The sequence below is a fragment of the Barbatula barbatula genome, assembly GCF_947034865.1.
Source record: "Barbatula barbatula genome assembly, chromosome: 3".
NCBI classification, from domain to species: Eukaryota; Metazoa; Chordata; class Actinopteri; order Cypriniformes; family Nemacheilidae; genus Barbatula; species Barbatula barbatula.
Window position 1 is genome coordinate 12,733,592 of NC_136764.1, and position 15,623 is coordinate 12,749,214.

Here is a 15,623-nt window from a genome sequence, read left to right on the forward strand (position 1 = left end):
TGTTTGCTTACAAACGCATAAACCCTGAAGAATGATTAAAGGTTTCATTCATTCATTAAATTTTTTTTTAAATGTACACTAACCCTCTCTCTTTCTCTCAACAGGTGGTGGTCTAACTTTTTGTTGAAACTAGAAACATTGTCTTAGCACCTATTATATTATTGCTCCTGTATGACATATCGCTTATTGCTCCCTGAACAAAGAGTAAGTCGCTTTGGATAAAAGCATCTGCTAAATGACTAAATCTAAATGTCCACGGCACGAACAGCATGTAATGTTGAGTTCCCTGGGATAATACTTTATTAGGACAATACTTTATACATCTCCAGATGGAGAAATTTGTCGTAGTTTATGCTAGAGTTTAAATTATTCTTCAAATAGTTATATGCTGCCTGATCCTGCACATGTAATTGCACATGTGCTGCACGAATGATTTTTATGAGAGGAAAAGTACCTGATGTTTTGCTGTGACGTTGTCGTACCTTAATGACATGTTCACATTTCAGAAGATCTTCTAAAATGCTTAGCAACCTGAAAGAAATACATTCAGATTAGAGGACAAACAGTTCTTCAGAGGACAATGTTATTCCTCAGATGTTGCTCTTTTATACCAGAGGATTTGGTGGACTTCTCAGTTGTGTTTCATTCAATGACCGTTTCGGATGTTTCTCTTAAAAACATGTTAGTTACAATACATGAAGAATTTGATTGTGTACATTGTATGAAGATTGTTTAGCTAAAATCTGGATTTGCATAAATGAATGAGAAATGTTTGAGTTCATATAGATATCATCAATAATATAGATTGTTGATTGCTGACCTGTCAAATCTGAGCTCAGTTTGTGACATTGATGAGATCACTTCTGAAACTGTAATGGAGACACCTGTGGCATTTCTGTTTCTCAAGAGAAATATATGACATGCAGTTGACTTAAAGGGATAGTTCACTCAATAATTTTTATTCTGTCATCATTTACTTGCCCCCAGATTGTTCCAAACCTGTATACATTTCTTTGTTCTTCTAAACACAAAGGAAGATATTTGGAAGAATTTCAGTAACCAAGCAGATCTCATCCCCTATTGACTACCATATTATTTATTGGACTATGGCTGTAAATGGGGGATGAGATCCGTTTTGCTACTGAAATTTTTCCAAATATCTTCCTTTTTGGGTGAACCATCCCTTTAAGCAAAATGTCCAATATCCTCTCTATTTAATCCTTCATCTTATAGTCTATAAAAATAGCTTCTTCAGTTCAGATTTTCTTTATTATAGGACAACATTCAGCATTTGCCATATACAGCTGCCAATGGCCAGTAAAAAAGAAGGTCCTGTCTAATGTTGCATCCTTTTTACTGTTTCTGCCCAAATATAACTACAATTAAAGTTTGCATTGACTTAACATTACTCACCACAGGTTCTCTTAAATGCAAGGATATCATTTATGAATTGACAACTGTTGCATGCTTCATTTATCATTGTTCAGTATGCTGCAATGCCAAACCTTTTACCAATATGTTCTTAACCCTGGTTTGTTAACTGCGAGAGACGTCAGTGTTTGCCGGGAATGTTCCAGAGATAACTATAATGAAGGGAGAAGTTCAGAGACAAGAGCAAAGAACCCTTTCTCATTATTCACCCAATTTGATAGTTTATTCCTTCACACACTTTGTGTCAGTTATGCTGCTTGTCCTGGGTCATGAAAGTCAATGAGTTTGGAGATGCCAGAGCGTTCAGTCCATTGGAAAAGACGTGATATTTGAATTCGATTCAAACATAAGAATTTGTCAGCTTCCTTGTGTTCTGTTGGTGAAGTGGCCCTTCGGTCGGGCTTTGTGTGAGATTTTCCATGCATTCCTGTTCATTTAAAGAGACACAAATGGAGTTTGCTCTCTATTTTTACAAGAATACAATGAGTTAAGGGAGTTTGTAAAACCATACGTATTTGCGAACTTACCGGTGCACATGAGGGCACAAATAGACGGTGTGGACCTGAACCACAGGCTTTTCAAAGCACTTATTCAACCAGTAGCTAAGTAAATCTTGCACATGTAGATATGAGTATTTATGAAACAGCTTTACTAAGGAAAGTCAGACAAAGTTATGAGGAAGTAAACATTTTCACAAATTATTTGACATCAAAGTTGACATTCAAAACCTTTTTAAATGAATAGTTGCAATAGTTAACTATATATTCAAAAAGGGGGGGGGGTCGCACCAAAACCTGTATGCATTATTGTTCAGCATGTTTACGATTGTGACGGTATTTTTACACAGACAGATGATTGTGATGACAGTGTTTCAGACAGATAGCTGTATTACAGAAATGATGCATCAGAAGCAAGAACAATACAGGTAAAAATAGTCCTTCTTTCCAGATGTGGGTTTTTTTCACAAATCCATGGATATCCGACTGCAGTGATTACTGAGGACAGTATGGCAGACTAATCACATTAGTGGAAGTGCGATAAGCAACAAACCATTATAAAAAAACATTATTTTTCTTACCATTTCCTGCCCAGTGGTCTTTTGATCTGTAATGTATCGTGGACCTTGAGGTCTTTTTTTAATTGTTACCAAATAACGTTTTAATATTAAACAGTGTGAACCTATTACTTTCCACCAATTTTGCCCTGAAATGCACAGTTTGTTCGATGGCCTGCATTCACGAAGCACCTCTCTAGTTTTAACCACTTTGGCGTCGCATCTCTAAAGCTTGCAAAGCAACTGAATGCAACTGTAGCTTTGGTGAATCAAACCGAGCCTTTACAATTTCTATAACGCTCTGGGGCTCTGTAGACACGCTGTCAGTTCAGGTTACTTTTTCATTTGTGCAGTCCAATCGTGTTTGATTTATGCAGAATTACATAAGGAATCTGGCAGTGAGGGGTAGTCCTGGGGTGAGCCAAATTCGGCTCTCATTAGAGACAGCCCTCATGACAGCTATTTGGACTTTAATGCTACCGTCATCCTGGGCTGAATGAGGCCCTTGTAGAGAGACCGTTCCCCTGGAGAGACAGAGCCAGCACAATTGTTAACACAACAGGCTTCAAGTTGTGGCCGGCCTGCTAAAGCATCCAGACATTAAACAATGAGGACATGGGATTATTTATAATCAGTTTAGAGACTGTGGTAGATTATTTGTGGATTGAATATGCTGTATGTGTACATTTTTTATGCTAAACATAATTTACTCTAATTGTGTTAAAATTGATAAGTGTGATATCTGTTGTTATATTGTTGCTGTTGTTTGAGTGCTACTTTGTATGTGATCAGATGTGGGAAAAATCCTATACATTTACATTGAAGGAGGGATTTGGGTCATCAAAAAAGAAAAACTTTAGTGGGGGTGTTTTGACCTGAGCTAATAAGCAACCCCTGCAACCACAAAGCAACACTTTAGCAACAGTCCAGAACTACTCTTATCTGGTGCCGTAGTTTTCATGAGCAAGTCCGAATTGAATATTGTTTCAAATGTTTCAAGCGCGATATACTACATCATCCTTTCTCAGATCTCTTCTTTGTAATGCACAAACTGCTTTTTCTCACCCCTTGCTTTCCTCTGAAACCTCCTCTTTTGAAGCTCTCAATGGATAGTCTTCATTTCCCAGGGAAACAATGGCGTGGTCTTTGTTTGGACATTCCTCTCTGGCTAGCGGCAATATGAAGCAATTAGCTACATGTGAGCAATTAGTGAACTGAGTTCTTGTCTGTCATACAGTGTTTTGTGGCTGGCTGGCTCTCAAAAGTCAAGAGTCTACATAGGACAGATAGTGTTGTTTTAAGATTTTTTTATGTTTTACTTTAAATCATTCTTATGTATGTTAGTAAATTCTGAGATTCCTCAAATTTCTTTATTTTATTATTTGACATACAGCTGAGCAGCTTTTCCCTTCTCATATTTTGCTCTTATCTCATCTGCTGACCTATACGGCTTATGTGTAGTTCTGGTACCCGCTGGTACAGCCTCTATCTTCTATCACTCACGCTTCCTGGATTTGTGAATGTTTGTGTTGAATTTCAGCATTCCAGAGATGGTGTGTGATGGGACCCCCCAGGCACCTGTTCTTTTAGACGTCAGAGTAAAACGCATCTTCTTTATCATACAAGCTTAGGACCTGTTTTTTGACTGTCATCTGTACATCATAAAAATGACATTACAGTATGTAAAAAATATTTTATTTATAAATGTATGAATAATAACTTTGTAAATATAGCATTCTCATAGCTTTTGAGATCCCACCACTGCCACTGGTTGAGTCAGTGAAATCACCACAGAGCCATAGTGTTTACATTCTTTAGGCAACCTATCAGAGACTTAAAGCACAGAAAAACATGTAAGATGAAAATTAGTACAATCAGAGAGGACCATCCTAAAAAAGTTATCAAACAAATCAGTGTTCAATTTATATGCGTATTTAATAACGTCTTAATATTTAAATGAACAAAATATTAATTACACTTCCCTTAAGTTTATTATTTTTGTCAACACTTATGAAATCCATATGTTTTAAACATTTGCACTTTCTTAGCCTTTTTGCACATCCTTGTATGTTTTTAAATATTTTCTATGTATGTTGTCATTCTTAATTCTAACTTCTGTTGTGTACTGTATTTCTCAGTCACTCTTACGCACCAAGGTAAACTGTACAAATCATATTCATTGTACATGTAAACCTAATACTTCGTAATAAAATTTATACTGATTCGTACTGAAAAACCACCATAATTTAAATATTGCGTACAAGAGAATTTGAGAGGACTTGCTCTGAACTTTTGACAGCTGATAAAATTAAGCCCTCTTGTGTTGACCAGAACAGCTTTACTCGCACACTACTGTGTTCCTGCATGCACATTGTAAGAGAGATGAATTGTGTGTTTATAGAGATCAGACAGGCGAAGTGTCCGTGTTAGTGGAACACAGTCGAGAGGGTAAATGTGAGATTTATTAGGAGTTATTTGTCTTCTGCCCTTTACAGACCATTTAAAAACTATTCCACACCTTATACATCTTGAAGGAGTGAAAGTTTAATCAAACGTCTTATACAAATAGTTTACTGATAAGTCGGTGTCAGTAGTCCCACCAGACCACATAAGAATTTAAAAGCACAGATGAGATCTTCTTAAAGGAACAGTTCACCCAGAGATGAAGATTTATTTACCGGACATGCATGTTGGTAAATTATTTTTAAAATAAAATACACCACACCCTTAAATGGCTTATTCTCTGAGTTTACCCAAAAATGAAAATAATTTTGGGTACTAGCTGTTGTGTTTTTTCATTTCAAACATGGATGGCTTTCTTCTTTCTGCAGAACACAAAAGCAGTCGGCAACCAAAAGCCATTGGTGTCCATTGATTCTATTGTATGGACACAAAACCAATTTAGTGGACAGTGGAATTTTCAACATGTATAACGTAATGTGTCTGCTAGCTATCTCATGACAGCTGGGTGAACTTCATTTCTCAATGTCAATGATTTTAAACATGTGCAGAAAATGGTAGATAAGTGCAGATTGTTTAATGTTGACGTAAGAACACAAATACATACAGTATCAACAGCAAAGATATAAAGATGAATTGTTATTCTGTCAGAATGATCAGAGTACAGTGAAAACTGTGAGAATGTAAATGCAGAACGTTGGCCATGTTATCATTTACGATCATATCGAATATTCTTATCAAAATGAAAGGCAACATTTAAGTTTCTCAGGGTATGAGATGTTTGGATTTAGATACAGATTGTCCAATATACAGTATATCTTATCTGTTAAATAACATTAAACAAACATCTAAAGTCGTTTCATCTCTTATCAGTGTATAACTTGATACAGTACAACATACTCTTATTGATAATTGTTTGAGCTTCATGTCACTCAAAGTTATACATGTAAATTATCAGTAATGTTAATATTTGCTGTTTGATTATTAAGATTCTTTACTGCATGATACAATGCTCACATAAAGTCACACTTAAGAAGGTTTGATTTGGCTTGAAATACAGATTTGATTTGAAATACAGCCACGTAAAATGAAGAGACTTTTAACAGGACAAAATAACATAAAATATGCTTTGTATTTGTATTTTTTCAGACCTCAAATACTGCAAGGAAAATAAGCTCATATATTCACTTTATGTGTTAGGCTTTCCTGTGGCTCAGTGGTTAGAGCATGGCGCTAGCAACAGAAATGTCATGGGATTGATCCCAGGGGATTGTACATACAATGTATAGTATAATTCAATGTAAATCACTTTGGATAAAATATTTAAATGTAATTAAATCTTAAATTTTATCACATGTCTTTGTGTCTTGTCAGTCTTTCACGTAGCTGTTGGATGACTTTGTCCCTCCTGGAATTTGTAATGTTTTTCTGTGGCTTTATGCATCTATATCTAAATGCATAATAATAACACATTTGTGCTAGAATGAGATGATGTTATGGTAAAATGAATATAGGTTAACATTGTATTTTGCACAAGATAGTAATGCATAAACCCCCAAGATAATTTGTAATATATTTACAGAAAACAAATGATCTGAAATGACTTTGACTTTGTCACTACTGGAATTTGGAATGGATGTTCTTCTGTGGCTAACTTAAGGCATAATAATAAAACATTTGGCTAGATTTAGATGATGTTATGGTAAAATAAACATAGGTTAACGTTGTCTTTTGCTACAAACTAATAATCAGTAATGAGTACAAATATTTGCTTTATAAATCAAACGATATTAAAAACAGTAAGATGTCAAGATTATTCTGGATTTCTGCCAGTTATATCTGGTCCTAGACCAGTCTGTCAGCCACTGAGAGGAGATCTACTGCAGATCCTAATGTACTAAACAACACCTAATTCCTTTTTGTTTGTTTGAGGTTATACACCGTGGTTATAGGAGCTAAATGTGTTTGACATCTGTTCAAAATGTTTCTGTGAAAATTAATTTCCTCTCGTGCTACTGCGTCTAAAAAGACAAATGACCATGACTTTGGCTTTGATTCAATATTGCTCATCTTGTTTTTTTACGTTTATGATGCAATAAAGTGAATTTAATAGGCTGTAAAACAGATAGACCGCTGTGGGCAAGAACTGTACTTATAAGCATCATGAGTAAGCCAAGATAAAATAAAAAAAACTCAAACATACATCAATGCATTCGTGTAACATATCTATCTTTAATCTCAAATGTATTTCCTCTGAAGAGTTTATTTTGGCAATACGGATCAGGAGGTAAGAGCAGATGGTGGAAACTTCACAATCTGAGGATGAAAGTCTGTAAATACATTGTGCCATTGATTTTCTGAATATATTACTAATATTTAAAAACTATGAAGTAACAAAATTAAAGTATAGATAAATGGAAAATTACACACCCCTTGTTCAGATAACAGTTCTGCACACGGGTTAAGATTAGGAGATACATAAATGATGTGTCAAACACACAGTGTGAGTAGATAGTGATCAACTGAGAGACTTTGTCTTTGTTTGTTTGACTCTGTTCTATTGTCTCAGGATGCAGGTCTGGGGGGGGGTTGCCTATAGGATGTGTGTGTAAATAAGAAAGAATAATTTAAGCTCACGTTTACTCTTAAATTGTGAGTCTTGTAAAAAATTGTTCCCTTGATACCCAATTGTATTGTTTTGTTTAGATTTGTATCTGTTTGACATTATGCAATTCTCACACTATCAAGCCAATACATTTTTGACCATTTCTCATTATTTCAATTAAACATATGCTTATGCTCATTATAATTTTCTTATCTAAATATTTAAACGGTTTCAAAGTTTCTGGATGAAGAAAGTTTTAAAAGGAACAGAAAAACTCCACGGGATCTTTTATTGATTCAGCCTTCCTCTGTTTTTACATCCCTCTCACACACTCCCTATTTCTGCCCCCATCTCTTGAACCCGCCCCCTCTTTCATTCGTGGGACCTTCCCTATAAATGCTGTCTTTTGGCAGAGAAACGTACTTAGTGCCCACAGAAATCCCCACATTAACAGCTGAGAGTGCCCGGAACTGGCAGTCATGAAGGAACTGAAGAGCAAGGCATTCTGGAGGGCCGTTTTGGCCGAGCTGGTGGGCATGACCCTCTTCATTTTCCTGAGCATTACAGCTGCTGTTGGAAACTCCAACAATGACAAACCGGATCAGGAGGTCAAGGTGGCACTGGCGTTCGGGCTAGCCATCGCCACCCTTGCCCAGAGTCTCGGTCACATCAGCGGAGCCCACCTGAACCCGGCCGTGACGCTGGGCTTGCTGGCCAGCTGCCAGATCAGCTTGCTGAAGGCTGTGATGTACATCGTGGCGCAGATGTTGGGCGCAGCGGTAGCCAGCGGCATAGTTTATGGCGTCACAAAAGGGGAGGCTTTGGGGCTTAATTCTGTGAGTAGAGTTTTTCTTTTTTACCTGTAAGGTCTGCTCAGGTCTTCTAATAGCAGCTTTATCAATTGACTTATTTCTGTGTAGAATTGTGCAAACTTTAATTTTGACTTCATGAATTCTTGAACTCGAATGTTATGGAGAACAAAACAAAAATATCCATAACATTCAAATCCATCTAATAATATTAATAAAAAAAACACTAATAAAAACACTGTAGTAAGGAAGGAAAATAACCCCAAAAATGCAATTTCCAAATAAATGTTATTTGATACATTTAGTAATTTCTAGATTCATTATTGGTTATAAAAAAGACTATTAGACTATTAAGAGTAAGTTTCTTGGTCCAGATGTTAGGGAGTGTAACTAACTTTTCCAAGTATTTTGCCTCTCAGATGCATCAAGATGCCAAAAAAATAATAATGTAATAATTATAATAAATATTTCTTTTTATAAAATGAACATTTGTTTATAAAATGATAAACAGTGTAACTCACAGTCAGTCGGTGTAAAAGGGTGTGTGTTCAGGCAAGGGCTGATAATAAACTTATCTGACATGCTCAGAGGTTGCTTTAGTACGAGGTTTACAATTTGTTGACATTTGTTGTGAACAGTTATGTTATGTGATGTTACGTTGTTTAAACTCACCGCTGCATGTACCTTAAAAAAACTTGAAAAATCACATTTACTGTACAATAATGCTAAATGTTTCCTACATTTCTGATGCTTGTGAATTTTGAAAACCACTGTGATCTATGCGCATGAAAAGTTGTCGAAAATGTCATAGTTAGTGGAAATTTTGCTAAGTTCTGCAATAATGAAGTAGTGTTTGTGTGTGTGTTTTAGATCAACAGTGATATTTCTGCAGGTCAAGGTGTTGGCATTGAACTCTTCGCTACCTTCCAACTGGTTCTGTGTGTCATAGCAGTCACAGACAAAAGAAGGCGTGATGTGACAGGCTCCGCCCCCTTGGCCATTGGGCTCAGTGTTTGCCTGGGTCATTTGACAGCTGTGAGTAATCCGCATTCATACTTTCCCCTGCCCCTCCACTCGTTCTGCATAGGCATTCTTGTCATTTTTTTATATTGCCAGGGTTATAGAATAGACATTAATATACAGTAATGTTTAACTATGCAAATACTTTTATACTTTGCATTACTCAACAGCGAAAGAGAAAGACGATGAAGATGAGCAGCCCATTGCTCTTGCCCACTCACCCATGCGCATTCTTATTCTAAACGTACTTTTCTTTCTGTTTTTGCAGATCAGTTTCACTGGATGTGGCATCAATCCTGCTCGCTCCTTCGGCCCGGCAGTGATTCTGCGAGACTTCACCAATCACTGGGTAATCATCAGTTTCATCTCTCTATTCTTTGTTTGCAAATCGATATCTGTATGATATCTGTGTGTATACTTAGCACTGCGCTCTTGTTAATTTTAAACTACTTAGAATCTTATCAGAAGACAGAATAAGCTAATGTTGAACATTTAAGGTTAATAAATAACAAGGATATTGTTTTAGCTGAATGCCTTGTGTGGGATAATCTACAGTAAACATATGCTCATATAGCATTTATTAGTGGCGCTTGCACCATTAGGATTGCTCATAGTTAGGAGAAGCGGTTTTTCGAAACCAGAAAGCTTTGGTACTAAACTTTGGGGTGTAACTGCTCTTGTAGTGTTTGAACTACAAACATGATACCTCAAGCTAAAATTAACATATCTATGTTGCAGGAAGAATCAGATCTGTATTTAGGGAGTGTCATAAAAGTTCCCTCCAAATAATTGCGTAATAATTGCGTAATTTTCCGGTGCTTGAGATTTTGTGTTGAAGTTATAATTGTAATTTTATGTGAATTATTTGTCAGGTATACTGGGTAGGCCCAATGTGTGGAGGTGTGGCAGCCGCCTTGGTCTATGACTTCCTGCTCTACCCGAAAATGGATGACTTTCCTGACCGCATGAGAGTGCTGGTCTCTGGTCCTGCTGCTGATTATGATGTCAACGGAACTGATGATCCCCCTGCTGTAGAGATGTTATCAAAGTGACACAATAATTGCCATATTTAATGTATCATACTCTTCAAGACTTCAAAAACATCTGAAAATATATATTTTTCCCCCACGGGGGAATAGCATTGTTTTTAAATGTACTATATGACAGTGTTAATTTGCAAATGTAAAGCCATTTATTTAACTGGCATTTTGTCTTCATTCATTTGAGCTTTTTATTGTTGTTTTGTCTCTCATTTAGTGAATCAGTATGTACCTCAGGAAAATGATCCAACGTTTTCAAAAAAATCACATATCAGTATTCAAAATGTAGATTCACTTGTTTTTGTGAACTTTTTTTAATGAAAATGTGTTTTACGTCACTTTGTATTGTATTAAGTGTACACTATGATATAGTTTTCTCAACTTTTGTAAGTAAACTTCAAGATGTTAAATCTTAAATATGTCTGGTGCTTTTCTTCTTTAAGATACAACAAACCATTTACATTACATTTAGTCATTTAGCAGACGCTTTTATCCAAAGCGACTTACAAGGAGTTCGGGGAGCAATAAGCGATATATCATGCAAAGAGCAATAGTACAATAGGTGCTAAGATTTCTATGCTGTTCAAACCAACAGCTCTTTGTTAAATTGATGGTAATGATGACACCTTATCAAAGCTCTAGATTTAAAACTCTTTTCAAAGTTTTGTTCCAATTAGAAAGCATTTCATTATTGCAAGGGCATTTTAATTACTTTTACTTTTAATATTCAGTGCTCTAAGTAGTTTGTGAGGTGTCATGTGATGAAATCTCTATACATGCAAGTTTGACTACATCCTTTTAATGCATTCGCGTTAAGGTTAGTTGTAATGATAAGTCGTAAATGCTAGAAACACAGACACAATTATTTTAAATGGTATGTTTAGAATAGAATAGATTAGAGTAGAGTAGAGTAGAGTAGAGTAGAGTAGAGTAGAGTAGAGTAGAGTAGAGTAGAGTAGAGTAGAGTAGAGTAGAGTAGAGTAGAGTAGCTCAGCTCAGCTCAGCTCAGCTCTAATTGTCTTTGATGTATCTTTGATCTGTTATGTCTTTATGCAGAAACATACTGTACCTCTGATGTTACCTGTCCATAAAAACCAAAGCACTGGAGAGAGAAGTGAAAATATCTAAGTGATGCACTTAACAACAAGCTGACCTTCTGAGACAACTATCATTATGTGAATAGCAAATGTCAATCATATCCTTTTTCTCTAAACTAAAGGCCCCATGTCAGCCCCATGTTGACTGATGCATTCCACATCTTATAAAGTCTTTGTTGACCTTCAAACTAATTCTAATTAGCTGACCTGTGATAAGCGAAAAGAACCTGCTTAGAAATGATTTATTTGATGTCATGAAGTGACATTTAGTTTAGTTTTGTTATCAGTTTTCAGTGATAATGTTTTTAGTTTTAAATATTGTTGTGTATGTGTATGATTAGTCTTGTTAACACATTTGTGTATAAGACCCTTTTGTTTCTCCTTGCAGGTTTTTCAGCGGTTTTGAAGCATCTTCATTTATAGCATGATCATGAGTCTAATCCTGGTTGGATTTATTTGCCACCATCATGTGCTTAATCTTGAGTTCATAACTTTGTCTTTGTCAACACAAATATTTAAACCGCCAGATATGCAAATATGGAGTCCTGCTTTATGACACACTCAAAAAATAAGTTGTTGGTTTAACTTAATTTTATTATGACTTCCATCAGCGCCGCCCCTCCCACCACGCGCATCACGCACTGTGCGTAGGGCACCAAGTGCTGAGGGGGCACCAAAAATAGCCTGATGAATTTTAATCTAATATTATTTCATTAGGCTATAGAAAAATAATTAGGCAGGCATATTTTAGCCAGGTATGTGTAAAAAAAAACGGCCGAACAATCCCATGTCACCCCATCCACACCACCACCCGCCCATGTACGGTCCGCACGGCAGTGCCGGTTGATCGCGTGTGCGCTTGACGCAGTTTGACAGACGGTAGCCTAGGCAACTTATTTGGAAATGGCCCCGAAAAGACAGCAGGAGTTAGGATCAGAGAAAAAAAGAAGAAGAAACTGCGAGATGATGCCCGTGCATCACTTGCAGGTAAGTCCATTTTTAATCAAATTTAATTCGGGAAATGTGCATGATGTGCTGCTACTGATCGTAATGCGCGTCGAACAGCTAGTGAAGACCTATGCAGTGTGTAAACCTCACTACCAATCAACAGAGATGCTTTAGCCTCTTCGTTAGAGCTCTCGTCTCCCATAAGGACCGACGTCGGTTCGAAGCCTGTGTCGAGCGGGGCGAGTAACTTTAATTTCGGTGCAGCTTGCAATCTGAATTGAGATTTTACTGTTAAACATTGATAGTTTTTTGTTTTACTATTCTGTTTACTGAAGAAAAGTCTGCACCTTTAAGGGGGGGGTGCTATTTTTTAAATCAACATCTTTATTTATACCACATGTGATGTATGGTGCTAGCAGGGAGCATCTATTTACTCACTGAGTGAAGCTGGATACATGCAATGGTGCCTAAGTAAAACCTTTACTCTTCACCCCCCATACAATCAGAGACAACAGAAAGTCTTCCAAATCTTAACATTACAGAAAAGTCTCCTTATCTGCCCAAAAGCACGAATACAAAAGCACTTTAACAATTTTAAAATCTAAATCCAGTTAAAAGAGCAAAGCATGCTGGGAACTCAATCGGTTGTGTGGTTTCAGTTAGTCAATGAAAATGATTCGTGTTGTCCCAACACAAATGCACTAAGTTATGTCCAGAGGTGTAAAGTACTTGAGTAATTTTACTTGATTCCTCTACTTATATTATTTTGCGGGATTTGTACTATACGACTATTAAAAATGAATACTTCTACTTAACTTAATTAAATTTTTTAAGAAAACAAATATTTTTTAACTCCTTAAAATTGTATTCATACTCAAAAGGTAAACATTTTTGGAGTCCCACTTTGCTCTATCTTCCCTTACTACTTATGAAACCTACTGAATTGCAATGGTAACCAGTTTAATTTAAATGTTATATATTCAGCCAATGAGATTTGTTTTTACATTCAATAAAATCGACCAGACATGTTCATTGGTCCTTTCGAAGTGATGTCATGTCACATCAATTACCACAATGCACAGCACCTAGCTTGACCCGGACCTGAGAGAAGTAATCAGTGGAAGAAAATGGAGCTGCTAATACAGTTCAAAATCCACCACAGGATGAAGAGCACCGGTGACCTTCTTTTGGTGGAATGATTAAGGATTTGTATAAGATGAAGTGTGTTCTTTGACTCCCACTCAGCAAGGAAATATCTGCCTATCTTGACTCTAACAATTCTGAAAATCAGCTTCTGCTGAAGTTAAACCAGAGGTTTTCCAACCTTGAGTAGCATGTTGCATATTTGAATAGGCATGTCTTGTAGTTTGATGTTAAATACAATTAAATACAATCAGTTCTAAAGCAGGAAAAAACATTGTATGTGGTTCATTCACTTCATATTGTGAAAGATTAAATGCTTGAACAAAAGTCTCTATAGTTTTATAGTTACATTTACTTTTACAGTATACAATATAAATGTGGTACTTTTTTATTTTTACTCAAGTATGTTTCTGGCCAGATACTTGTACTTTTGCTTGAGTAACATTTTCACTCAGTACTTGTACTTTCCCTGGAGTAAAATTTTTTAGTACCTTTTACACCTCTGGTTTCAAAGAGTTGCCTATTTATGTCACTATTACACATTGAAATTGTGCTTGAACAAGAACCCAGTTCAAATGTGTTATATAAAACTATATTGATCACGTAAAACAAATCACATTTAAAAATTATTGTTTGATGGGGTTTGTTGTTTTCTACAGAATTGCAGAGAATTAATCGTTAATGTCAAATATTAGAATATTAAATATTATACTAAATATGTTTAAGCTTACCACTAAAGGGTTAAAGTTGACTTAAATTCCATGTCCTGGTTTCACAGTCTGAGATATTATTTGCTGGTGGTAATGATTTACTTTTCGATTTGCCCTCTGAGATGGAAAAGCCAATATTTTAAACTTTGGGAGAATGATACAATTTCAGAGTCCAAAGATTTACTAAATATTGAATGGAGGTAAAGATGGCATCAAGTGCTTCTGTATTGCAGCTGCTAATGATGTTTAATGGACCATTAGCTAGAACCGCATGGATAAAGGCTGGAAGCACCTCCCTCCTTTTGTGCATCTTATCCTGCCGTATATCCTGTTCCACACCTAAGGAATGTCGCATCTCTGTTTCTTTTCTTATTGTTCCCAGGTTGTGTAGTGAGCCACTGTTCCTGAATGACTTACTTCAAAGTAAATAAATACATACATGCACTTATAATTCAAATCAATGTTGACTTTATTGCATTAAAGTGGCATTTGTTGCCTTTTACAGGTACAGGTCAATGGCTTTTCCAAGTTTTTTACGTCACCTGGCTGTAAAGCAGGTATATTTAAGTCAGGTTTTATCTTTTCAGGACACACATTTTGAAGGGTTAGTTATAAATATATTGTGTATTGTCAAGCAAAAATATATATATAAAAACATTCAATTAAAAAAATAGTTTATAATGTTTTGTTGTTGTTGTTGTTTTAAGTATCTTTATTGCATGCATTTGTGACTCTTTGGTTGGGCTTGCAAGTAATAGTAGTACTGTATGTCTTACAGTATATTATCGGTATGATGATGTCAAAAGCTCTCTTTCATCACCGCTGGCTTATCTGCAGGTCTAGGACGACTACCAGCTGTACATGAAAGTTTACTTTCTCACCAGTTCTTGCCTTCTTTTGATATAGTGTGTGTGGAAATTTACTCCAAACCTTCAGACTAACTTTGTTTTTTTTTCCTCAAGTCAAGTCCTTTTAATCATTCCCACAAATTCTTAACTATTAGCAAGCTGTGACAAAACGTAAGGTTTTCACAGCAAATCTGACAATGCCACTCATAATGCAAAAAATAACTTTAGGGAATGTGAGTACCCTTTATCCCCTATATCATATTAATACATATGAAATGGATTAGAAGATAAATTATATTTGTTTTAGAAATCTTGAGCACGGACTTTAACTGTCATCTTGATGCGTTTTACAATCTTTGGGAAACCTACATGCCAAAGGATGTTTTTTTGTTTTATGCTGCTTTCTAAACTGAGCCTTGCATTAGTGTCTAGAATTGTTGTTTCGTTTCCCGGGTCTA

General features: G+C 36.0%; 1 protein-coding gene across 1 annotated transcript; it reads left to right on the forward strand.

Moving 5' to 3' along the window:
- The first annotated feature begins 7,971 nt into the window (after nucleotides 1-7,971).
- On the forward strand, nucleotides 7,972-10,834 carry aqp1a.1 (aquaporin 1a (Colton blood group), tandem duplicate 1). Its single transcript, XM_079453114.1, has 4 exons — nucleotides 7,972-8,386; nucleotides 9,230-9,394; nucleotides 9,648-9,728; nucleotides 10,252-10,834. The coding sequence occupies exons 1-4, from the start codon at nucleotides 8,030-8,032 to the stop codon at nucleotides 10,429-10,431; spliced, it is 783 nt and encodes a 260-aa protein (XP_079309240.1). The 5' UTR covers nucleotides 7,972-8,029; the 3' UTR covers nucleotides 10,432-10,834.
- Nucleotides 10,835-15,623: the final 4,789 nt, after the last annotated feature.